The 27571-nt window shown below is 39.3% G+C and overlaps 1 protein-coding gene across 4 annotated transcripts in view; it reads right to left on the bottom strand.

Moving 5' to 3' along the window:
- SLC26A8 (solute carrier family 26 member 8) overlaps positions 1 to 27571 on the bottom strand; it is a 93248-nt gene that overhangs the window by 59791 nt on the left and 5886 nt on the right. For 3 of the 4 annotated variants that reach the window (XR_003521349.2, XM_027601578.2, XM_027601580.2), the window contains exons 2-3: positions 17209 to 17395; positions 9522 to 9661 (exon numbers count right to left, since the gene is read on the bottom strand). Coding sequence is in view for 3 of the 4 variants with exons in the window: in XM_027601578.2 (XP_027457379.1) it covers positions 9522 to 9661; positions 17209 to 17395 (327 nt within the window). In the remaining variant the exon portion in view is untranslated. The remainder of the gene's footprint in view (positions 1 to 9521; positions 9662 to 17208; positions 17396 to 27571) is intronic. The other variant, XM_027601579.2, reaches the window with a different exon arrangement.

Raw genomic sequence — 27571 nt, 5'->3', positions numbered from 1 at the left:
GAGCTGAAATCAAGAGTTGGACACTTAACTGACTGAGCCAACTAGATGCCCCTAAAAATTGTTTTTTTCATGTAAGTATCCAGTTGTTTCATATCATTCATTAAAAGTTTGTTTCTATAGTGACACATCTGATATAAACTATGCAACATATATTTGTGTGACTCTGTTCGATTAGTCTATCTCTACAATACCACACTGTCTTGCTATTTTGTAGTAATTAGTTTAGTAATAGTTTTGATAAGTTAGTCAAAAATGCCTATTTTTATTGTGAAATATAACATACCTATAGAAAGTACCTTAAAATAGATGTTGATGGGGTGCCTAGGTGGTTAAATTGGTTGAGTGACTACTGACTGGTTTTCAACTCAAGTCATGATTTCAGGGTGTGGGATCTGAGTTGGGCTCTGTGCTCAGTGAAGAGTCCGCTTGGGATTCTTTCCCTCTGCCCCTCCCTCGACTCATGCACTTTCTCACGTGCACTCTCTCTCAAATAAATAAATAAATAAATCTTTTAAAAAATAGATGTTGAGCTGAATAAATACTTATAAAACAAACGCCTTTGTTACCACCACCCAGGTCTTTGATTACAATTCCACCTATCCTCACAAAGGTATTAATTATTCTGACTTTTGTGATAATAATTTCTTTGCTTTTCTTTATAGTTTTACCTGTAGTGTACATATTTCTAAACAATACAGTTTGTTCAGTTTGAATTTTATATTAATGGAGTTGCACTGTATGCAATTTTTATTTCTGCTTCTTTTGCTCAATGTCATGTTTATAAGAGTACTCCATGTTGTGGTGAGTTGCTTGAGATTGCTCATGTTCCTTCCATGTATTCCAATATATGTATATATGAATGTTTATTTATTCCATCTACTTTTGGTAGACATTATCTTAAATATTATAACTTTATATTAAGTCTTGATAATTGGAGGAGCAGGTCTTCTTGTGCTGTTCTTTCAAAAGAATATGGCCATTCTTGGTTTTTTGTATTTACACATTCATTTTAGAATCTGCTTATAGTGTTCTATTAAAAAAATCCTGTTGGGATTTACATTAAAATAATAATGAATCTGTAGAGTTTATTTTGAGAGCACTGAGATCTTTAAATATTGAGTCTTCTAACCCCTGAACATGCTATTTTTCAATTAATTTCAAATAATTTAACTATTTAATATTACTCAGTAAAGTATAATTTCTCTAAAAAGGCCTTACATATCTTTTCTTAGTTTCATTACAACTTATCTCATATTTATTATGCTTTGGTAAATTGTATCTTTTTAAAAATTTCACTTTCTGTTTCCTTCAGGTACATAAGAATACACTTGATATTTATATACTGATCTTGTATTGAGCAAACTTGATAAAATCTTATTAATTCTATTAATTTATTTGTAGATTATTTTCTTCATTAAAAAATCATCATCTAGGGATGCCTGAGTGGCTCAGTTGGTTAAGCGTCTGCCTTCGGCTCGGGTCATGATCCTGGGGTCCTGGGATCAAGTCCTGCATCTGGCTCCTTGCTCAGCGGGGAGCCTGCTTCTCCCTCTGCCTGCCACTTCCCCTGCTTGTGCTCTCTCTCTCTGACAAATAAATAAATAAAATCTTTAAAAAAAATCATCAACTATAAATAATGAAGTTTTATTTCTTCCTTTACAATCCTTATATCTTATATTTCTTTTTCTTGCTTTAATATACTGCCTATGAATTCAAGTATAATGTTGAATAGCCCCTTTTTACTCTTTTTTAAAAATATATCTTATTGATTTATTTTTTAAATAAGCTCTATGCCCAATGTGGGGCTTGACCTCATGACCCTGAGATTAAGAGCATGCTCCACCGATTGAACAAGTCAGGTGCCCCAGCCCTTATTTATTCTTGATAAGCAACATATAGCACAAAGAGAAAGTCTTTTGAAATGTAGGGTTTCTTTTATTTTATTTTTTTAAGATTTATTTATTTATTTTAGAGAGAGAGTAAACAGAGGGGGGGCAGAGGGAGAGGGAGAGAGAATCCTCAAGCAGACTCCCTGCTGAGTGCAGAACCTGATGCAGGGCTCAATCCCAGGACCCTGAGATCATGACCTGAGCCTAAACCAAGAGCTGGCAGCCCACTCTGAGACACCCAGGTGCCCTGAAATATAGGATTTCAAATAACTTACCAAGTTATACAGGGAAGTAAGAGAATTATTTGCTAAGAATCTGAGAACTAAGTGGTCTAATCTTGGTTAAGCTTAGGCTGTGGAGAAATAGAGGGAAACGAAGTTTCCAAACTTTGCACTACCTTAAAAAATTTTTAAGTTTTGAACTAATTTTAGACTTAAAGAAAAGTTACAAAAATAATAGTTCCCATATAACCCCTACTTAGCTTCTCCTAATGTTAACATTTTATATATTCATAGCATAATTATCAGAATCAGGAAATTAACATTATAAATTAACTAAACACTTTTCCCACTAATTTCCTTTTTCTGTCCCAGGACTCTATCTAGAATCCCACATTCCATTTAGTTGTTATTTCTCCTTAGCCCTACAATCTGTAATAGTTCCTCAGTCTTTACTTGACTTGGACACTTTGAAAGAGTATTAACAGATCAGTTATTTTGTCAAATGCCCCTCATTTGGGGATAGTCTTAGGTTTCTGCATGATTATACTAAGGTTACATGGTTTTCGTGAGAATACTACAGACATGATGTCGTGTCTTTCCTAGTGCATCATATCACAGGATTCATAAATCTCTATATGTCTTACTACTGGTGATAACATAGCATCAATCACTTGGTTCAGGTTGTTTCTCCCAAGTTCTCTACTGTAGAGTAGCGAACTAGTTAGCAAATATCTTGAGGAAGATTCTTCAAAACTATGCAAATCTCCTTACATAGTTTGCAAACTTTCACCCACTAATTTTAACATCTGGTAGTGGATTTTTATCTATGACAATTATTACTGTGGTGTTTCCCTAGATGGTGATTTTCTATCTTCTTTATGTTTATAAATTGGAATTCTACTGTAAGGAAGATCTAGAACTTTTTAAATAAGTTCTTCACCATGTAGTATTTCTGTTTCATTTGAAGGAAATTATTAAGTTGTCAGGTACTACCTATTCAAATGTAAATAAAACTTTTGAATTATTTACACTACAAATTATTTCATTATTCATACTACTTAAAATAATACACAATCCCTTAGTCCGTTAGCAAGAGTTGCTCAGATTCATTCATTCATGTAGTTATGTGATTATCATTATTCACCAAAGATCTTGAGTACCTACTATGTCCTAGTTACTATGCTGGATGCTAGGTAAACTTATACATCCTAATGCAATTCTTCTTTTGGTATGAAATTACACTGATGATTTGGCAGTGGTATGTCCTCAATTTTGACCATAAATGAAGGAGCTTTGATAAGTGGGAGTCAGTAGTGGACTCACAGTTAAAACATCAGTGCCAAGAGTTCAGGTCTTTCACTGTAGCCCTCTAGAGACTTTCTGATACTTTTCTGGAAGTGAATGTACTGATACAAATGGAACATTTTGGTTTATAGCTGCCACATGGAAATTTTAAAAGGTACTCCTTTATTTCGGGAATGCAAGGCTGGTTCAATATTTTAAAATCAATTAATGTAATCTACCATATTGACAGTTTAAAGAGAAAAATCACATGGTCATATCAATAATGCAGAAAAAGCATTTGACAAAATACAACATCCATTTCTGATAAAAATTCTCAGCAAGCTAGAATAGATGGAAAGTTCCTCTACCTAATAAAGGGCATCTACAAAAATTCTACAGTGAACATCATACTTAATGGTGAAAGATTCAATGCTTTCCCTCCTAAGATCAGGAAAATGGCAAAAATGTCTATTCTCACCACTCCTATTCTTTATAATGAGTTTGGAAGTCTTAGCCAGCACAATAAGCAAGAAAAAGTCATAAAATAGGGACACAACTGTCCCTATTTACTGGTGACATGATTATCAATGTAGTAAATCCCAAGGAATCTACAAACGATTCTTAGAACTAAAAAGTGAGTTACAGGATACAAAGTGAACACACAAATCAATTGTATTTCTATATGTAAACAATGAACAATTGGAAACCAAAACCATTTTTAATTACTACAAACAATATCTTCTCCCAAATGAAATGCTTAGGTATAATTCTAACAAAACATGTGCAGGATCTGTATGCTGAAATATACAAATGCTAATGAAGGAAATCAAGGAAGACCAAAGTAAATGAAGAGACATACTGTGATCATGGATTGGAAATGCAACATAATAAAGATATCAATTATCCCCAAAGTGATCTATGGACTTAATGCAACAACTACCAATATCTCAGTAGGATTTTTTTTTTTAAAGATTTTATTTGTTTATTTTTCAGAGAGAGAAAGAAAGAGCACAAGCAGGGGAAGTGGCAGGCAGAGAGAGAAGCAGGCTCCTCGCTGAGCAAGGAGCCCGATGTGGGACTCGATCCCAGGACCCTGGGATCATGACCTGAGCCAAAGGCAGATGCTTAACTGATTGAACCACCCAGGTGTCCCTCAGTAGGATTTTATTTTTGTAGATATAAACAAGCTGATGCTAAAATTTATATAGAAGAATAGCTAAAACAATTTTGAAAAAGAACAAAAATGGAGGGATCACACTACCAAATTTTAAGACTCATTATAAAGATACAATAATCAAGACATGATATTGGCAAAGGGATAGACTAGTAGCTTAATGGAACAGAATAGAGAGTCCAGAAATAGACCCACAAAAATATGGGTGTTTGCTCTTTGACAACAGTGCAAAAACAATTCAATGAGTGATAGCCTTCTTTAAAAATGAATGTTGAATATGCAACTAAAAATAAACCTTGACCTAAACTTCACACTTTATGTAAAGATTAACTCAAAATGGATCATAGATATAAAGGTAAAACATAAAGTTATAAGACTTTTAGAAGAAAACATAAAAGAAAATCTTAGTGACCTGGGGGTTAAGTGAAAGTTCTTATATATGATAGGAAAAGCACAATCCATAAAAGGAAAGAAAATGGATAAATTGGACTTCATCAAAATTAAAACCTTTTGTTCTGTCAAACACACTATCAAGAGAATGAAAAGATAAGCTACAGACTGAGAGAAAATATTTGCAAACCACATATCTGACAAAGGACTTGTATCCAGAATATATAAAGAAGTCTCAAAAATTAACAATAAGAAAATAAAATTTTTTTTCCACTTAAAAAATGGGCACAGGAGTTGAACAGGCACTTCACTACAGAGGATATGAGGGTAGAGGTGCTTGGGTGGTACAGTTGGTTGAGCGTCCGACTCTTGGTTTCAGCTCAGGTCATGATCTCAGGGTAATGAGATTGAGCCCCACGTGCGGCTTTGTGGTGGTCAGTGCAGAGTCTGCTTGAGAGTCTCTCTCCCTCTCCCTCTGCCCCTCCAGCTAATGCGCTCTCTCTCTCTCTAAAATAATAAATATATAAAAATCTTTTTAAAAAGGATACAAGGATAGCAAATATGAACATGAAAATATGTTCAACCTCATTAGCCACAGGGAAATACAAATGAAAACCACAATGAGACATCACTACATACCTCTTAGAATGGCTACAATAAAAGATAATAAAAACTGGCCTTCATCAAAATGAAGAATTTTGCTCTGTAAATACTCTGTTAAAAGGATGAAAAGACAGGCTACGGGTTGGGAGAAAATATTTACAAAACACAAAAGACAAAGGACTAATCTCTAAAATATATAAATAACTCGAATCTGAACAGTGAAAATGCAAATAATCCAATTAGAACATGAGCAAAAGACAAGAAGAGCCATTTCATTAAAATATACAGGTGGGGAATTAGCATAGGGAAAGATCTTAAACATCATTAGGCACTAGGGAAATGCAAACTTAAACCACAGTGCGGTCTCAGACACCCCTACTAGAATGGCCAAAAAAAAAAAAAAAATGTAGTGACAACACCAAATGCTAGTGAAGATGCAGAGCAACTGGATCACTCATAGATTGTTGGTGGGAATATAAAATGATACAACCATTCTAGAAAAAGCCTGGCAGTTTCTTAAAAATCTAAAGATACAACTACTCTACAGTCCCACAATTGTGCTCCTGGACATTTATCCCAGAGAAATGAAGACTATGTTCATTAACCTATGCACAAATGTTCATAGCAGCTATATTTGTAATAGCCAAAACCCGAAACAATCCAGATGTACTTTAAGGGTGCATGTTTAAATAAACTATGGTGCTTCCATACCATGGAATACTACTCAGTAATAAAAAGGAAAAAAACTACTGATACATAGAAAAACCTAGATGAATCTCCAGAGAATTAAGAAGAGTGAAAAAAGGCAATCTCAAAGAATTACAAACTGTATGACTCTATTTATATAACTTTCTTGAAATGATAACATTCTAGACATGAAGAACAGATTAGTGGTTTCCAGGGTTAAGGAGGGGATGGGGGCAAGGGGCAAGTGGGGGTAACTATAAAAGGGCAGCATGAGGGATCCTTGTAGTGGTGGAAATGTTCTGTATCTTGACTCTATCAATGTTAATATCCTGGTTGTGAGATTGAATTATAGTTCGGGGAAAGTGGAGAAAGAATACAAGGAATATCTCTGTAGTTTCTTACAAATGCACGTGAATCTATATTTTTTAAAAGATTTATTTATTTATTTGAGAGAGAGAGAGAGAGCACAGTGGGAAGGAAAGGAGGGAGAGGTAGAGAGAGACTCTCAAGCAGACTCCACACTGAACATGGAGCCCACGTGGGGCTCAATCTCATGACCCTGAGATCATGACCTGAGCTGAAACGAGGAGTCGGACACTCAACCAACTGTGTCACCCAGGCACCCCTTGAGAATCTATAATTATCTCAAAATAAGTTTAATTAAGAAATACAGACAACATCAAGTGAAGGGCGTGGAGGAACTAGAATTTTCTACATTGCTGGTAGGAATGAACAATGGTAGGTACAGCCACTCTGGAAAACAGTTTGGCAGTTTCTTATGATGTTACACACACAGCTACCATATGACCAACAATACCACTCCTGGGTATTTACCTTAGAGAAATGAAAACTATGTTTTCCGAAAAACCAGTACCTGAATGTTCATAGCAATTTTATTTGTGACAACCAAAAACTAGACATGATCTACCAACAAGTGAATGGGTAAACCAACTGTGGTACAGCCATGCAATGAACAATTACTCAGCAATGAAAAGGAACAAGCTTTCGATGCATATTACAATTTCCATTAATTTCAAAGACATCATGCTGAACTGAAGAAGCCAGCCTTTGAGAGTTACAGACTGTCTGAGTCCATTTAGATCATATTCTCAAAAAGACAGAACTGTGGTGATAGAGAACAGATCAGTGGGTGTCAGGGGAGGATGGGACTGAAAGGAATGGCATAAGAGTGTTTTAGGGCCAACAGAACTGTTTTGTATCTTCATTGTGTTGGTGGTTACATAAATTCATACGTGGGTTTAAATTTATAGACTTAAACACCAAAAGGATGGGGCGCCTGGGTGGCTCAGTCGTTGGGCAACTGCCTTCGGCTCGGGTCGTGGTCCCAGGGTCCTGGGATCGAGTCCCGCATCGGGGTCCCTGCTCCTTGGGAGCCTGCTTCTCCCTCTGCCTCTCTCTCTCTCTCTCTCTCTCTCTGTCTCTCATGAATAAATAAATAAATAATCTTAAAAATAAATAAATAAATTTTAAAAAAGGGATCCCTTTTCTCTAACTAACAGCCTTGTGCCAGAGTTGGATGTTAGCTACCACTTGCCCCTTTGCTTGGCCTCTTTCATGCTTTGTATAACCTGTACAATCACAGGTTTCAAACCTGTCTGACTGGTCCCAGAAGAATAAAGGAATAGTGTTTAAATACTATGTAGGGAATTGCAAACTACTATGAGTAAAGGATTAATAAAATCTTTTCTCTTTCTCTGTGGATAAATTTGATATATTGGGTTAACTTTCTAGCTGTTTCTTTGGAAACCTGGTAAAGGTGGAATGTCATCTGTGTTACCAACCAACACTGGTTATGGCAGAAATGAGCCTGATTAGTCTACTATATCTGGACCAAGATGATCGGTGAATGAAGGATAAATATCCAGTGGGAATTGTTAGCTTTGAGCTTCTCTGAGCACAGTAACTCTTGTAACTGGGCATGCCATTTGTGGGACCCTGGAAGCAACAGTTATGAGAATTACAAGAGATCTTGGTTCCTATTTGGGAAATGTGGCTTCTAAAGCCCATAAAACCCCTGTGCCTCTGTGTGATCTTGTTGTCTTCTATCTGAACTGCCATTTGGAAGACCAAAGAGTGGCCCCTGGACCGCTTTGTGTGTAACTTACTGAAGAGATGCTAGCACGCTGTTTCCTATCTTTTACCTTCCTAAGGAAAACCAATGCCAACTGAGGTCTATTACAGTTGTGTGAGTATGAAATGACCAATTAAGCAAAAAAACCCCACAACCATTGAATGGGCATTGCAAATACTCTTGAAAGTATTCTATCTAAACTAATTTTTTTTAAATTTTTTATTGTTATGTTAATCACCATATATTACATCATTTGTTTTGGTGTAGTGTTCCATGATTCATTGTTTGTTCATAACACCCAGTGCTCCATGCAGAATGTGCCCTCTTTAATACCCATCACCAGGCTAACCCATCCCCCACCCTCCTCCCCTCTAGAAACCTCAGTTTGTTTTTCAGAGTCCATCATCTCTCCTGGTTCGTCTCCCCCTCTGACTTACTCCCCTTCATTCTTCCTCTCCTGCTATCTTCTTCTTTTTCTTTTTTCTTAAAATATGTTGCGTTATTTATTTCAGAAGTACAGATCTGTGATTCAACAGTCTTACACAATTCACAGCGCTCACCGTAGCACATACCCTCCCCAATGTCTATCACCCAGCCACCCCATCCCTCCCACCCCGACCACTCCAGCAACCCTCAGTTTGTTCCTGAGATTAAGAATTCCTCATATTAGTGAGGTCATATGATACATGTCTTTCTCTGATTGACTTATTTCACTAAGCATAACACCCTCCAGTTCCATCCACGTCGTTGCAAATGGCAAGATCTCATTCCTTTTGATGGCTGCATAATACTAATTGAGTGTTTTTAAAAAGATTTATTTGAGAGAGCGAGTGAGTACTGTGTGGGGGAGGGGCAGAAGGGAGGGAGAAGCTCAAGCTGACTCCCTGCTGAGGGCAGAACCTGACATGAGGCTCGATCCCACAACCCTGAGATCATGACCTGAGCTGAAACCAGGAGTCGGATGTTTAACCGACTGAGCCATCCAGGCACCCCAAAACTAACTGAATCTTTAGGAACCACCCTGGAAGAGTTAGAAATCTGGCAGGTAAGGGAACAGATGGTAGTAATGTGAATGGAATTCACCTATTTTTTCTATTCATCTAACACAGGTAATTGTTTACTCTGGGTGAGCAGACAAGGTCTGATAGGTTGTGGGTGAAAAGGCTTCAAATCTTCCTTACCTTGGGGAACTTGCACAAAGCCAACAGTTATACCAGCAAGTAAGTCTCCAAGAAGCCAATCCTTGAACCGATACAGACACGTCCACTCCAGGAAAGGAAAAATCGTTAATAGGCATCTTAGGAACTTGTGCCATGAGCAGCTGTGAGGAAGAAGAACAGAGACTTGATAAGATTTTCCAAAGAAAAAGCCCACATAGCCAAGAAAAGACCCAATCCATAATTGTTCCCATACAGCAGAATTTCTTGTCCACACTACTGACATTTTGACATAGTGGACTAGATAATTCTTTGTTGTGGTGGGTGTGTCCTGTGTACTGTAGGATGGTTAGCAGCATCCCTGGCCTTTACCCACCGGGATGCCAATAGCATCCCCTCCCCTGGTTGTGACACCCCAAAATGTCTCCAAACATTGCCAAATGTTCTGTGGGGGACAAAATCACCTCTGGTTGAGAACCAAATGCCATATATATATATATGACAAGAACTAAGCCTTACAGTCTAGCATACAAACAGGATGTTTGGAAAGAATTAAACCTACCAATTTTCCAGTAGAAAAATGGACTGTTACTGCTTTCTCTTGATAAGGACAGTGTTTTGAGATGTGATATTGGTGGGAGGCAGGGCCATTAACACATCCACATCATTCCCATATACCAGTCTTCTTTACTGAATATTAACTCTGTGTGGCTTTGATCTGTAGTATGTAGAAATTTATAGAAAAGGTAGGTAATGGAATCCTGGGTTTTAGGAGTTAGCCATATAAAGAAAAGGCAATAAAATAAAGCTTTTTTTTTAATCCTTTAACCTAGTGGATATCAATCAGAACAAATTTTATTATCCAGGGGACATTTGGCAAAGTCTGGAGACATTTTTGGTTGTCACAACTGAGGGAGAGGGTGCTATTGGTATCTGGTGGGTAGAGGCCAGGGACGTTGCTACATCCTATAGTGCATAGGACAGACTCCTCACCAGAAACAACTCTCTGGTCCAAAATGTTAATGATGCTGAGATTGAGAAAACCTATATTAACCTTTAAATCATCTAAAACAGCAGAATCATTGTTAATCAATCAGTCAATTGGTTAATCAATCAACCAGTAAAACAAATTTGGTTTTCGTTATTTACATCTTAGTATGGGCTGAAAGCAAAAAGTATGAAGGTTTTTCATGTATGAGCTATAGTTGGATAACTGGGATTTGACTATAGCAACAAATAGAACTTTAGTGTATGCAAAGCTAAAATGTGTGCTCATAAAGAATTTCACATGCTTTACTCTCACAACTATGAGCATTATTATCCCTAAGGTAATTGAGGCCAAATAAGTATAAGTGATTTTTCCAAACCCCAGAGCTAGGGCTACAAACCAGGGCTTCTGATTCCTACTTCAGTGTTCTCTCCACTCTATTACCACCATAGTTCATATCGACAGCTATTAAATTCTGTTTGGGAGCCAGGACAAAGACCATTGGTTTGGAAGGAACTTCACATTGCTATTTTTATGAGAGTCCCTGGATGTTAGGCAAGGATACCCACTGTACTCTCTCCAATTATGGCCCCCAAAGGAGAGAGCAGAGCATGTCATGGGGACAATTTGTTCCTTCATCTGGTCCTGTCTCTCCTTCTCTCCATGTGCCACTGGGCAGAAGACAAGCCACCCAAGGCAGAGGCATCAAAGCTCTTTAGCATAGAAAAAAAAATACAGTGGACATGGAATGATGAGGATCTGGAACTGAAAGAAAAGCAAGGAAGAAGCTAGAGGGATAGGAATTGAAGCCAGTGGGGGAAGAGTAAAACATTTCGACACGAATCTGGATTTTACTCAAGGCATCTTAAAAGTGAGGAATGTAAGAGTCGATGTGAAAGCACAGGGCACATTTTGACAAGAAAGGGAGTATTTGTAGTTGTTAATGGAAAGGGAGAAGATGAGGAAAAAGATGAGGTTTTCTGTAGAAAAGAAGAGGTGGTTGTGGTGCCTGGGTGGCTCAGTCAGTTGAGTGTTCGACTCTTGGTTTCAGCTCCGGTCATGATCTCATGGGTCATGAGATCAAGCCCCATGTCAGGCTCTGTGTTCAGAGAGGAGTCTGCTTGAAGATTCTCTCCCTCTGCCCCTCCCCCCACTTGCTTTCTTTTTCTCTCTCTCAAATAAATAAATCTAAAAAAACAAAAAAGAAGAGGTGGAGTTCAAAGATTTTTTTTTAACTAAAACCCCCCACCTATATAGTGTTTTTTATTTGCTAGGTGCCTTACAAATACTCTTTACATCCTCACAACCAAGTAGATGCTAGTATCATCCCCATCTTTACAGATGGGGAAACTGTGGCAAAGTAGGGTTAAATAGCTTACCTAAGGTCACGCAGTTGGGAAGCAGGGGAACTGGGATTCAAAACCAGGCAATCTGGCTTCTGAGCCTTGCTCTTAACCACAGAGTTATGCAACCTTTCATGTTAAAAATCCAAAAGTGGATACAACTGTGTGTTTCAGAAATAAGGAATAAGAATGGCTAGAAGAGCCCATGGGATGCAGAATTGGTCAGATTTAAGTGTCTAAGGATAGGACAGTGGGGGGGGGCGGCTTAGGCTGAAATTTCTTTGGTAGTACCTTCTTATGATGAAGTAAAAGTCAGGAAAAGACTCTCCTTTTGTAGAGATAAAGTCAATGTGACCCTAAATCCCCTCTTTGACATATGACCTCTGACCCATCTGGAGTAGAAAAAATGAGAATAGTGATGTAGGACTGGAGAGGGTCTCCAAGACCATAAATTTACAAAAGGCAGGATATGGACAAAGGAGAATGCCTCAGAGAAGGAAGGTCCACAATAGGGCTGTGTGGAGGACTTCTATCTTATTACCCAACACAGGCCAACTGTGGTGATAAATAAAGGGATGAGAGAGACTGATAAATCCCAAGTGTGAGTGAGAACAACTTGAATACTTAGGGTTGATGTAATGATGTAGGTTACAAAGGGTCCTTAACCTGAGGCCTATGGACCCCCACCCCCATGGGTCTGTAGATAGAATTTGTAGGTATGTGAACTTAGGAAAAATTATACCTTTATTTTCACTACCTCCTAACTGAAATTTAGCATTTCTGTCAATTATGAATATTGACAACAAACCACTGTAGAATTGGCAGAACCTGACTTTGTTACAAATAGAAATCACAATATTTTCATATTACATTTTTTAAAATTGCTGCAGAGATCTTCAGATATTATTTATGTTCATCACTACCTTGAAATTATGGTAGTTATTAGATCCACACTATTAAATAACATAATTGTGGTATTTTTTTTCCTTTTTTTATTGTTATGTTAATCACCATATATTACATCATTAGTTTTTGCTGCAGTGTTCCATGATTCATTGTTTGTTCATAACACCCAGTGCTCCATGCAGAACGTGCCCTCCTCAATACCCATCACCAGGCTCACCCATCCCCCTACCCCCCTCCCCTCTAGAACCCTCAGTTTGTTTTTCAGAGTCCATCATCTCTCATGGTTCGTCTCCCCCGCTGACATACTCCCCTTTTCTTCCCCTCCTGTTATCTTCTTCTTTTTCTTTTTTCTTAAAATATGTTGCGTTATTTGTTTCAGAAGTACAGAACTGTGATTCAACAGTCTTGCACAATTCACAGCGCTCACCGTAGCACATACCCTCCCCAATGTCTATCACCCAGCCACCCCATCCCTCCCACCCCCAACCACTCCAGTAACACTCAGTTTCTTTCCTGAGATTAAGAATTCCTCATATCAGTGAGGTCATGTGATACATGTCTTTCTCTGATTGACTTATTTCACTCAGCATAACACCCTCCAGTTCCATCCACGTCATTGCAAATGGCAAGATCTCATTCCTTTTGATGGCTGCATAATATTCCATTGTGTATATATACCACCTCTTCTTTATCCATTCATCTGTCGATGGGCATCTTGGCTCTTTCCACAGTTTGGCTATTCTGGACATTGCTGCTATAAACATTGGGGTACACGTACCCCTTCGGGTCCCTACATTTGTATCTTTGTGGTAAATACCCAGTAGTGCAATTGCTGGATCGAACGGTAGCTCTAATTTCAACTGTTTGAGGAACCTCCATACTGTTTTCCAGAGTGGTTGCACCAGCTTGCATTCCCACCAACAGTGTAGGAGGGTTCCCCTTTCTCCACATCCCCGCCAACATCTGTCGTTCCCTGACTTGTTAATTTTAGCCATTCTGACGGGTGTGAGGTGGTATCTCACTGAGGTTTTGATTTGGATTTCCCTGATGCCGAGCGATGTTGAGCACTTTTTCATGTGCCTGTTGGCCATTTGGATGTCTTCTTTGGAGAAATGTCTGTTCATGTCTTCTGCCCATTTCTTGATTGGATTATTTGTTCTTTGGGTGTTGAGTTTGATAAGTTCTTTATAGATTTTGGATACTAGCCCTTTATCTGATATGTCATTTGCAAATATTTTCTCCCATTCTGTCGGTTGTCTTTTGGTTTTGTAGACTGTTTCTTTTGCTGTGCAAAAGCTTTTTATCTTGATGAAATCCCAATGGTTCATTTTTGCCCTGGCTTCCCGTGCCTTTGGCGATGTTTCTAGGAAGAAGTTGCTGCGGCTAAGGTCGAAAAGGTTGCTACCTGTGTTCTCCTTTAGGATTTTGATGGACTCCTGTCTCACGTTTAGGTCTTTCAACCATTTGGAGTCTATTTTTGTGTGTGGTGTAAGGAAATGGTCCAGTTTCATTCGTCTGCATGTGGCTGTCCAATTTTCCCAACACCATTTGTTGAAGAGACTGTCTCTTTTCCATTGGACATTCTTTCCTGCTTTGTCAAAGATAAGTTGACCATAGAGTTGAGGGTCCATTTCTGGGCTCTCGATTCTGTTCCATTGATCGATGTGTCTGTTTTTGTGCCAGTACCATACTGTCTTGATGATGACAGCTTTGTAATAGAGCTGGAAGTCCGGAATTGTGATGCCGCCAGCTTTGCTTTTCTTTTTCAGTATTCCTCTGGCTATTCTGGGTCTCTTCTGGTTCCATACAAATTTTAGGATTATTTGTTCCATTTCTTTGAAAAAAGTGGATGGTATTTTGATGGGGATTGCATTGAATGTGTAGATTGCTCTAGGTAGCATTGACATCTTCACAATGTTGATTCTCCCAATCCATGAGCATGGAACGTTTTTCCATTTCTTTGTGTCTTCTTCAATTTCTTTCATGAGTATTTTATAGTTTTCTGAGTACAGATCCTTTGCCTCTTTGGTTAGATTTATTCCTAGGTATCTAATGGTTTTGGGTGCAATTGTAAATGGGATCGACTCCTTGATTTGTCTCTCTTCTGTCTTGTTGTTGGTGTATAGGAATGCCACTGATTTCTGTGCATTGATTTTATATCCTGCTACTTTACTGAATTCCTGTATGAGTTCTAGCAGTTTTGGGGTGGAGTCTTTTGGGTTTTCCACATACAGTATCATATCATCTGCAAAGAGTGAGAGTTTGACTTCCTCTTTGCCGATTTGGATGCCTTTGATTTCTTTTTGTTGTCTAATTGCTGTGGCTAGGACTTCTAATACTATGTTGAATAGCAGTGGTGAGAGTGGACATCCCTGCCGCGTTCCTGACCTTAGGGGAAAAGCTCTCAGCCTTTCCCCATTGAGAATGATATTCACTGTAGGTTTTTCATAGATGGCTTTTATGATATTGAGGTATGTACCCTCTATCCCTATACTCTGAAGAGTTAATTGTGGTATTTTAAAATATTTTGATAACTATATTTCAACCTAACTGGTTTCCCTTATAATCCTGTGTATTTTATGCATTAAAAGAATATTCTGGACAAGACCATTCGATGGGGAAAGAACTGTCTCTTCAACAAATGGTTCTGGGAAAATGGGATCTCCACATGGAAAGAATTAAGTCATACCCTAACTTTATACCATATACAAAATTAACTCAAAATGGATCAAGAATCTAGACTTAAGAGCAAAAACTATAAAACTTGTAGAAGAAAACATAGAGGAGAATCTTCATAATCTTTTCACAATAGTTTCTCAAAGATGACGCCAAAATCACAGGCAACAAAACAAAAAAATGGATAAACCAGATCTCATGAAAATTAAAAACTGTTGTGTACCAAGTGACACTATCAACCCACAGAAAAGACGATCCACAGAACGGGAGAAAATATTTGCAAATCATGTATCTGATAAGGGTTTAATATCCAGGATATATAGAGAACTACTACAACTCAACAATAAAAAGACAACCTAATTTTAAAAAGGGCAAAGGAGGAAATAGACATTTCTCCAAAGAAGGTATAAAAACAACCAGTAAGCACATGAAGAGATCTCAAGGTATTTAGTTATTAGGGAAATGCAAAAAACCAAACCAAACCAAACCCCACAATGAGATGCCACTTCACGCCTAATAGGAGAGCTATAATTAAAAAAAAAAAAAAAAAAAAGGAAAGGAAAATAACACAAGTTGAAGAGGATACAGAGCAAAAACACTTGCACATTGCTAGTGAGAATGTACAGTGGTGTAGCTTGCATGAAAAAGTTTGGTAGTTCTTCAAAAAATTAAACATAGAGTCACCATAAGATCCAACAATTCTACTTTCAGTTATTTACCTGGAAGAGTTGAAGACAGGTTCTCTAACAGACACTCCTATGCCAATATTCATGGCAGCATTATTCACAATAGCCAAAAGTGAAAACAACCCAAGGGTGCACCAACAGATGAATGGATAAGCAAAATACAATATTTACATACAATGGGATATCATCTTCCATAAAATGAAATGAAGTACTGATCCATGCTACAACATAGTTCAAGTTCGAAAACATGATGCTAAGTGAAATCAACCAGATAGGAAAGACAAAAATTATGTGATTACACTTAAACGAAATATCTAGAACAGGCATAGAGACAGAACGTAGAGGAGAGGTTACCAGGGGCGAGGAGGAGGAGGAAATGGGGAATTATTGCTTAATGAGTACAGAGTTTCTGTTTAGGGTGATGAAAAAGTTTTGAAAACAGTGGTGATGGTTGCAGAACATCATGAAATGTCATTAATGCTGCTGATTTGTACATTTAAGACTGGTTAAAATGACCACTTTTCTGTTCTATGTATTTTACCACAATTTTTTTGAAGTAAAAAACATTTTTTTATTCTGAAAAGAGGTCCGTAAGCTTTACCAGCCTGCTAAAAGGTTCATAGCACAAAAACAGGTTAAGGGCCTCTGAACTGTAGGATCCACATAGTCCTGGCAGCTGTCAGAGGCAGCAAGTTCTACACCGTATGATCGTGCAACTGCAAATACTGCATGGGCACCAAGGGATATGAGGTTAGAAGGATCTTCTGCTACCACTAATTAGTCCACCATCGCTGCTTTCGTTGTTGTTGTTAAGAGACTGGTAATAGTAGTTAATCAAACAATGTATTTATTAAATACATCCCTAGATGCTGTCGGGGACATCCAAGGACTTTGTGCCCAAGAAATTTATAATCCACACGGTGTGACAAACCATGTGGACATATGCGTATGGACAAACCATATGCAAACAACTGAAGAAAAACCACACAGCAGACTAAGGGTCCCGATGACAGGAATTCAGAGGAGGAAGACAGAAGCAGGCGCCAAAGGAGTGTTAAGTAGAATTTTGGTGCTGCCAGCTGAAAGGCAGCTGAATGACCCCCCACACCCACCGGCACTGGATGTGGTGTCTGAAGGTGGTGATGTCAATGTCCAAGTTCCCAGAGGAAATACTCTTCCTTCTGTGTTCCTGCTGAAAGTTCTCCTCATTGTATACATCTCGCTTGACATCATATGTGAAAGAATTTTGCCTGTGTTTATAGCCAAAACCCTGGGTGCTCCTCTCTGGTTGCAACATTCCTGGTTGAGTGGGAAGAGATCAAAGGAAAAACAATTTAAAAATATCTAGATTCTTGGCACATTTTTATGTAAATAAAATTTCCTTATAATGGTATCTTATATTTTTATAACACATTGCTGTCTTTTTTTTTTAAGATTTTATTTATTTTTTTTGTGTGTGAGAGAGAGAGAGAGAGCACAAGCAGGGGGAGCGGCAGGCAGAGGGAGAAGCAGGCTCCCCGCTGAGCAAGAGCCCGGTGCGGGACTCAATCCCAGGACCCTGGGATCATGACCTGAGCTGAAGGCAGACACTTAACCGACTGCACCACCCAGGTGTCCCAACACACTGCTGTCTTAAAAAACTTTCTCTTATATAATTTTATACTCAAAGCCACCCTATAAAAAATGCAAGGTGTGTATTAGTCTCATTTTCTAAATGGGGAAACCTAAACGTTTCAAAAGCCTTGGCTGTTTAATAATTAGAGTCAGGACTAGAACCCAAGTGTCTTGCTAAGAAACCTAGTTTTCTTTATGTTCAATTATGTTGCCATGTGGCGGGGCAAATGATTAGGAGGTAAAAGTCAGTATAACCATCAATTTTCACTGAAAACACTGAAGATGAAGTGGTCGATACAGTATCTTCTTCCCTTTATCCTTTCCTTCTCTTCATAACACTTGTTAGGACCTGATTCAATATTTGTCTATTGTCTTTTTCCCACACTAAAATGTAAGCCCGTGAGGCAGGACTTTGTTCATGCCTGTATCCCCAGGTGCCAGAATATTACCTGAAAGTACCCAGTTAGTAGCACCATGGTGCCGCAGAAAAAACTTTGCACAGGCTATCAGGAGACTGGGGTTCCAGCCCTGGCAGTTTTTCTAACTAGCTATATGATTAGGGGCAAGTGCCTGAGTGTCAGTTTCCTCAATTTTATGCATAAAATAACATGGTTGGAACACATGGTCTCTAAGGGTTACATTAAGCTTTAAAAACCTATATCATCCTTCACCACATCAAAAAACTAATGATATATTGTATGGTGACTAACATAATAAAATTAAAAAAAAAATAAAAATCTATATCATCCTGCTCTTTTAGGAAAATGAGAAGGGGGAGTTACTGAGGATGGTTATAGATCCATTTCTGGGAGAAAGGATAATCATTTTTGATCATCTGTGGTTTTTTTTTTTAAGATTTTATTTATTTATTTTAGTGAGACAAAGCGTGGAAGAGTGTGGGCAGGCAGAGGGGCAGAGAGAGAGGGAGAAGGAATCCCAAGCTGACTCCTTGCTGAGAGTGAGCCTGATGCAGGGCTCAATCTCACGACCCTGAGATCATGACCTGAGCAGAAATTGGGAGTCAGACGCTTAACCGACTGAGCCACCTAGGCGCCCCTCAAGTAGTCCTTTTATAGGTGAGGCTGAAAATAAGTTCAATATATCAGCAACTTTCTTTTCCTTCAAAATGATCATGTATCATCATCATCATCACCAGTATTTAGAGAGCACTTACTATATACCAAGCATTGCACTTGATTTTTTTCATGAGTTATTTCACATAATTTCTATGACAATCCTAGTACTGCTATTATCCTCATTTTATGGGTGATAAAACCAATCAGTTACTTTACACATTTTGAAAAGTTAACTAACTGGGCCATAGACATAGATTGTATTTTTACCCTCAAAGCACTGGGTAGCGGTCGTGTGTTGTATAACACCTATGAACTAAAGATGACAAATTCAATAAAGTGAGAAGATTGGGGAATATATAAGAGGATGGAAGAAGTATTTTACAATGTATCACTTATTTGATTTTTTTTTTAAGATTTTATTTATTTATTTGAGAGAGAGAGAATGAGAGATAGAGAGCACGAGAAGGAAGAGGGTCAGAGGGAGAAGCAGACTTCCCGCTGAGTAGGGAGCCTGATGTGGGACTCGATCCCGGGACTCCAGGATCATGACCTGAGCTGAAGGCAGTCGCTTAACCAACTGAGCCACCCAGGCGCCCTACAATGTATCACTTAAGAGAATTAGTAATTTGTGTTTTTCACAGAAAAAACAGAACTGTACATTAAAACGGGTAATATTTTTCCTTTTCTTCCCCCACCCAGAGGAATATTCATCCAGTCTTCCTCACTTTTCCCAAGTTATCTTTTTTTTTTAAAGATTTTATTTATTTATTTGACAGAGAGAGACACAGCTAGAGAGAGAGCACAAGCAGGGGGAGTGGGAGAGGGAGAAGCAGGCTTCCCGCTGAGCAGGAAGCCCGATGCGGGGCTCGATCCCAGGACCCCAGGATCATGACCTGAGCCGAAAGCAGATGCTTAATGCCTGAGCCACCCAGGAGCCCCTTCCCATGTAATCTTACAGTAAGTTTCCATTGCTAGAACATATCTGTTTCTGGCAACTGAGAGAGCCTAATTAACCTGCCAATTATACTGAGATTATAAAAACTGCCATCCTGGGTCAGATCCAGGGTTTTGAATCCAGCATTTTCTTTCTGAAAGTGGCACCAAGGCAGGGTTGGCATGAAGCAGACAACATACAGACATCAAGGCACAGAGGGAAGAGTGGGACTGATGGAGGCAGCAACAGCCCTTCGGCTTCAGCAATGGCGGGCATGGGGCATGTGGGGCGCAGCCAGGCCAGGTCTGATCTTTCTCAAGATGAGCAACAATTGGAGATTTTTATCTGAAGCCTTCTGACTTTGAAATGTTGTCAATTACTTTATACTTTTTTTTTTTTTTTTAACACAGCACATTTCTAACAAAACCCCTCTGCAGGCCAGATTCAGCCTGTGGACCATCAGTGTGTGACCTCTGTACCAAGAACCTTGTTGTCGAAGATGCAAAATACCCTTATCTTCTCCCATCACAAATTATAGTTTATCCCCCAAGAATTTCTCTCTCTTTCCAAGCTAAAGTATTTGTCTTTTCTGTTGTCACACCCTTTGGAGGTATTGAATCCCATTAGTTCACTTACAGAAAGTAAGATTTCATTTTATTGTCTTCAATCTACATCATTTATATTTCGAGAGGTAGTTCCCATTTACTAGATTAAGTGTGTCTGCTTTTATTTTCACAATTTTATAAATTTCTACCATATGCACTCTTGGCCTTCATTTGTTTCTGACTTAAGAATTCACGTGCTATTTCATCTGTGGTCAGTTTTTTGGTGAATGCTAGGTGCTGAATGCTAGGTGCTATGGGGTTACAAAAGAACAAAGACTCTATAGTTTAGTAGAATAAAAATTCCAAAATATAGTGCTATAAGAGTCAAAAGACAGGCATTGACATTTATTGCTGCCCTGCCATATGCCAGGTTCTTCATATCCATCATCTCAAGAGAGGTACTATTCTCCTCATGATGATTATACCCATTTTACTGATGAGTTTAGTGAGTTTCTCACACATACAAGGCTTAAACAGCACAGCCAGAACCTGAATCCTGTCTTTCTGATTCCAAAATACATGCCACATCCTAATACCACGTGATCTCCTACAGAGTGGGATTATTAATTCCAACCTAGGGGGATGAGAAAGGGCTCCTGGGGGAGATATGAGCTCTGCTCTGTCTAAACTGGGGGCAGGGAGGAGAATAAGGTATTGCAGGAAGAGAACAAGATAAAATTACAGAGATAATATAAAGTGAGTAATTTAATAAGTCTGAATAAATGAGCGCCTGGGTGGCTCAGTCGGTTGAGTGTCTGACTCTTGATTTCGGCTTAGGTCATGCTCTCGGGGGTGTGAGATCGAGCCCCGCTTTGGGCTCTGTGCTCAGCGGGGAGTCTGCTTTAGTTTCTCTCCCTCTCCCTTTGCGCCTCCCCCTCTGCCCCTTGCCCTGTTCATGTGCACTCTCTCTCTCTAAAATAAATAAAATAAAACAAAACTTTTAAAAAAAAATAGATCTGAGTAGAAGATGGCGGAGGAGTAGGAGACCTGGATTTCGTGTGGTCTCAGGAATTCAGCTGAATAGGGATCAAACCATTCTGAACACCTACGAACTCAACAGGAGATCGAAGAAAAGAATAGCAGCAACTCTCTGAACAGAAAAGCGACCACTTACTGGAAGGTAGGACGTGCGGAGAACTGAATCCGAGGCGATATTCGGGAGGATAGACAGCGGGGGAGGGGGCCTCCATCGCCGCTTCTGGCAAGGGATAGAGCCACGGAGCACAAAATTGGAACTTTTAGAAGTTGGCTCCACTGAGGGACATCGCTCCAGTGGCTAAACTGGGGGGTGGAACCCTCGCAGGACAGTGTGGTTTCAGGACCCTCAGGATCACAGAAAGACCGGGGGTGCCTGAGTGCGGCAGAGCTCCCAGGTATTGGAATGGGGCAGCCGGCTTCAGAGACGGAGCCGAGGCGTGGGCTCTCAACTCAGGGTTGCCATAAACTGTGATCCGCGGCACAGTCGGGCCACTGCTCCTCCAGCAGGAACCCAACAAGCGGCAGATCCGGGGAGACTCCCCTTCCTCCCCCGGGGAAGAGCGGCGCGGGAGCGCACCGCAGGGATCTGCTGGGTTTGGAGACTCCACACCGAGTGGGGTGCCAGCGATAGAAACGCTTGGTCACAGGCCGGGTGAGCACGGAGTGCGGCCGGAGACCGGGGAGATGGGAGTGATTGACTGCTTTTCTCTGGGGGTGCACTGAGGAGCGGGGCCCCAAGTTCTCGGCTGCTCCGGGGCGGAGATTGGGAAGCCACCATTTTCACTCTCATCCTCCAAAGCTGTACTGAGAGCTTGCAGGGAACGAAACCTCCGGAGAGCAAACCCGAGCGGATTACATAGCGTGGGCCAACAAGGGTGGGGCAATTCCGCCTCCAGCAAAGACATTTGGGAACCACGGCAACAGGTCCCTCCCCCAGAAGATCAGCCCAAACAGCCAGCCGGCCAAGACCAAGTTTACCGATCAAGGAGAACGGGAGAACTCCAGCGCTAGCGGAATACTGCACATAGAATTCATGGCTTTTTTTTACCATGATTCATTAGTCTTTCAAAGTTAATTTTCTTTTAACTGTTTTCTTTTTAATTTTTCTTTTTCCCTTTTTCAACCAACATCTTATCAATCCCTTTTTTAAAAAAACATTTTTATTTTTCACTTTTAGAGTCATATTCTAACCCTTCATAGTAGTTACTCTTCTTTTTGGCATATATATATAAGTTGTTCTCTCTTTAAAATTTTGAGATACAGTTTCTTCTAACAGATCAAAATATACCCTAAATCACTAGTGTATGGCTTTTTTCTAGTCTCCTGCCTGATCACATTCTCTCCCTTTTTCTTTTCTTTTTTTTTTAAATCTTCTTTCTTTTTTCAAACAACTTCTTATCTTATCGATTCCTTTTATAAAATCTTTTATAATTTTCATCTTTACAGTCATATTCCATCCCTTCATTGTATCAACCCTAATTTTGTACATGTCTGTCTTCTTTTAAAATTTTAGGAGGCACTTTCTTCTAACAGACCAAAATACACCCAAATTCTAGTGTGTGGCACTGATCTATGCACTAGCCTGATCATATTTGGTCATATTCTGGTTTTTTTTTTGTTTTGTTCTGTTTTTATTTGTTTTTATCTTTTTCTTTTCCTTTTTTTCCTCTTTCTTTCCCTTTCTTTTCCCCTGGTTTCAGGTCTTTTCTGATTTGTTTAGAGTATATTTTCTGGGGATGTTATTAACCTGTTAGCATTTTGTTCTCTCATTCTTCTATTCTCCTCTGGACAAAATGACAAGACGAAAAAATCACCTCAGCCAAAAGAACAAGAGGTAGTACTGTCTGCCAGGGACCTACTCAATATGGACAATAGTACGATGTCGGACCTAGAGTTCAGAATCATGATTTTAAAGATACTAGCTGGGCTTGAAAAAAGCATGGAAGTTATTAGAGAAACCCTTCCTGGAGAAATAAAAGAACTAAAATCTAACCAAGTCGAAATCAAAAAGGCTATTCATGGGCGCCTGGATGGCTCAGTTGGTTAAGCAACTGCCTTCAGCTCAGGTCATGATCCTGGAGTCCCGGGATCGAGTCCCACATCAGGCTCCCTGCTCAGCAGGGAGTCTGCTTCTCCCTCTGACCCTCTTCCCTCTCGTGCTCTCTATCTCTCATTCTCTCTCTCTCAAATAAATAAATAAATAAAAATCTTTAAAAAAAAGGCTATTCATGAGGTGTAATAAAAAATGGGGGCACTGACTACTAGGATAAGTGAGGCAGAAGAGAGAATTAGCGATATAGAAGACCAAATGATGGAAAATAAAGAAGCTGAGAAAAAGAGAGATAAACAACTACTGGATCATGAGGGCAGAATTCGAGAGATAAGCGATACAATAAGATGAAACAACATTAGAATAATTGGGATCCCAGAAGAAGAAGAAAGAGAGAGAGGGGCAGAAGGTATATTGGAGCAAATTATAGCAGAGAACTTCCCTAATGTGGGGAAGGAAACAGGCATCAAAATCCAGGAAGCACAGAGAACCCCTCTCAAAATCAATAAAAATAGGTCAACACCCCGACATCTAGTAGTAAAACTTACGAGTCTCAGAGACAAAGAGAAAATCTTGAAAGCAGCTTGGGAGAAGAGATATGTAACCTATAATGGTAGAAACATTAGATTGGCAACAGACCTATCCACAGAGACCTGGTAGGCCAGAAAGGACTGGCATGATATCTTCAGAGCACTAAAGGAGAAAAATATGCAGCCAAGAATACTATATCCAGCTAGGCTGTCATTGAAAATAGAAGGAGAGATAAAAAGTTCCAGGACAAACAAAAACTAAAGGAATTTGCAAACATTAAACCAGCCCTCCAAGAAATATTGAAAGGGGTCCTCTAAGCAAAGAGAGAGCCTAAAAGCAGCATTGACCAGAAGGGACACAGACAATACACAGTAACAGTCACCTTACAGGCAATGCAATGGCACTAAATTCATACCTTTCAATAGTTACCCTGAATGTAAATGGGCTAAATGCCCCAATCAAAAGACACAGGCTATCAGGTTGGATTAAAAAACAAGACCCATCCATATGCTGTCTGCAAGAGACTCATTTTAGACCCAAAGACACCCCCAGATTGAAAGTGAGGGGGTGGAAAACCATTTACCATGCTAATGGACACCAGAAGAAAGCTGGGGTGTCAATCCTTATATCAGACAAATTAGATTTTAAAACCAAGACTGTAATAAGAGATGAGGAAGGACACTATATCCTACTTAAAGGGTCTATCCAACAAGAAGATCTAACAATTGTAAATATCTATGCCCCTAACATGGGAGCAGCCAATTATATAAGCCAATTAATAACAAAAGCAAAGAAACGCATCGACAACAATACAATAATAGTGGGGGACTTTAACACCCCCTGACTGAAATGGACAGATCATCTAAGCAAAAGATCAACAAGGAAATAAGGACTTTAAATGACACACTGGACCAAATGGACTTCACAGACATATTCAGAACATTTCATCCCAAAGCAACGGAATATACATTCTTCTCTAGTGCCCATGGAACATTCTCCAGAATAGATCACATCCTAGGTCACAAATCAGGTCTCAACCATGACCAAAAGACTGGGATAATTCCCTGCATATTTTCAGAACACAATGCTTTGAAACTAGAACTCAATCACAAGAGGAAAGTCGGAAAAAAACTCAAATACATGGAGGCTAAAGAGCATCCTACTAAAGAATGAATGGGTCAACCAGGAAATTAAAGAAGAACTAAAAAAATTCGTGGAAACCAAGGAAAATGAAAACACAACAGTTCAAAATCTTTGGGATAAGCAAAGGCAGTCCTAAGAGGAAAGTATATAGCAATACAAGCCTTTCTCAAGAAACAAGAAAGGTCTCAAATACACAACCTAACCCTACACCGAAAGGAGCTAGAGAAAAGACAGCAAATAAATCCTAAACCCAGCAGGAGAAGAGAAATAATAAAGATCAGAGCAGAAATCAATGAAATAGAAACCAAAAGAACAGTAGAACAGATCAATGAAACTAGGAGCTGGTTCTTTGAAAGAATTAACAAGACTGATACCCCTAGCCAGACTTATCAAAAAGAACGGAGAAATGACCCAAATCAACAAAATCATGAATGAAAGAGGAGAGATCACAACCAACACCAAAGAAATACAAACAATTATAAGAACGTATTATGAGCAACTCTATGCCAGCAAATTAGATAACCTGGAAGAAATGGATGCATTCCTAGAGATGTATCAACTACCAAAATTGAACCAGGAAGAAATAGAAAACCTGAACAGACCTATAACCGCTAAGGAAATTGAAGCAGTCATCAAAAATCTCCCAAGAAACAAAAGCCCAGGGCCAGATGGCTTCCCAGGGGAATTCTACCAAACATTTAAAGAATTAATACCTATTCTCCTGAAACTGTTCCAAAAAATAGCAATGGAAGGAAAACTTCCAAACTCATTTTATGAGGCCACCATTACCTTGATCCCAAAACCAGACAAAGACCCCATCAAAAAGGAGAATTACAGACCAATATCCTTGATGAAGATGGATGCAAAAATTCTCACCAAAATACTAGCCAATAGGATCCAACAGTACATTAAAAGGATTATTCACCATGACCAAGTGGGATTTATCCCTGGGCTGCAAGATTGGTTCAACATCCGCAAATCAATCAACGTGATACAATACATTAACAAAAGAAAGAACAAGAATCATATGATCCTCTCAATAGAGGCAGAAAAAGCATTTGACAAAGTACAGCATCCTCTCTTGATCAAAACTCTTCAGAGTAGGGATAGAGGGTACATACCTCAATATCATAAAAGCCATCTATGAAAAACCTACAGCGAATATCATTCTCAATGGGGAAAAGCTGAGAGCTTTCCCCCTAAGGTCAGGAACGCGGCAGGGATGTCCACTCTCACCACTGCTATTCAACATAGTATTAGAAGTCCTAGCCACAGCAATCAGACAACAAAAAGAAATCAAAGGCATCCAAATTGGCAAAGAGGAAGTCAAACTCTCACTCTTTGCAGATGATATGATACTTTATGTGGAAAACCCGAAAGACTCCACCCCAAAACTGCTAGAACTCATACAGGAATTCAGTAAATTGGCATGATATAAAATCAATGCACAGAAATCAGTGGCATGCCTATACACCAACAACAAGACAGAAGAGAGACAAATTAAGGAGTCGATCCCATTTACGATTGTACCCAAAACCATAAGATACCTAGGAATAAATCTAACGAAAGAGGCAAGGGATCTGTACTCAGAAAACTATAAAATACTTATGAAAGAGGGGCACCTGGGTGGCTCAGTCGTTAAGCGTCTGCCTTCGGCTCAGGTCATGATCCCAGGGTCCTGCTTCTCCCTCCCCCACTCCCCCTGCTTGTGTTCCCTGCTCTCGCTGTGTCTCTCTCTGTCAAATAAATACTCATGAAAGAAATTGAGGAAGACACAAAGAAATGGAAAAACGTTCCATGCTCATGGATTGGAAGAACAAACATTGTGAAGATGTCAATGCTACCTAGAGCAATCTACACATTCAGTGCAATCCCCATCAAAATACCATCCACTTTTTCCAAAGAATTGGAACAAATAATCCTAAAATTTGTATGGAACCAGAAGAGACCCCGAATAGCCAGAGGAATGTTGAAAAAGAAAAGCAAAGCTGGCCGCATCACAATTCCAGACTTCCAGCTCTATTGCAAAGCTGTCATCATCAAGACAGTATGGTACTGGCACAAAAACAGACAGATAGATCAATGGAACAGAATAGAGAGCCCAGAAATGGACCCTCAACTCTAGGTCAACTCATCTTTGACAAAGCAGGAAAGAATGTCCAATGGAAAAGAGACAGTCTCTTCCACAAATGGTGTTGGGAAAATTGGACAGCCACATGCAGAAGAATGAAATTGGACCATTTCCTTACACCACACACAAAAATAGACTCCAAATGGTTGAAAGACCTCAATGTGAGACAGGAGTCCATCAAAATTCTTGAGGAGAACACAGGCAGCAACCTCTTCGACCTCCGCCACAGCAACTTCTTCCTAGAAACATCGTCAAAGGCAAGGGAAGCAAGGGCAAAAATGAACTATTGGGATTTCATCAAGATAAAAAGCTTTTGCACAGCAAAAGAAACAATCAAAAAAACCAAGACAACGGACAGAATGGGAGAAGATATTTGCAAATGACATATCAGATAAAGGGCTAGTATCCAAAAT

This window comes from Zalophus californianus, chromosome 7 (genome assembly GCF_009762305.2).
Source record: "Zalophus californianus isolate mZalCal1 chromosome 7, mZalCal1.pri.v2, whole genome shotgun sequence".
NCBI lineage: Eukaryota > Metazoa > Chordata > Mammalia > Carnivora > Otariidae > Zalophus > Zalophus californianus.
The sequence above is the reverse complement of the archived record's forward strand: the minus strand, read 5'-3'. Positions and strand labels throughout refer to the sequence as shown.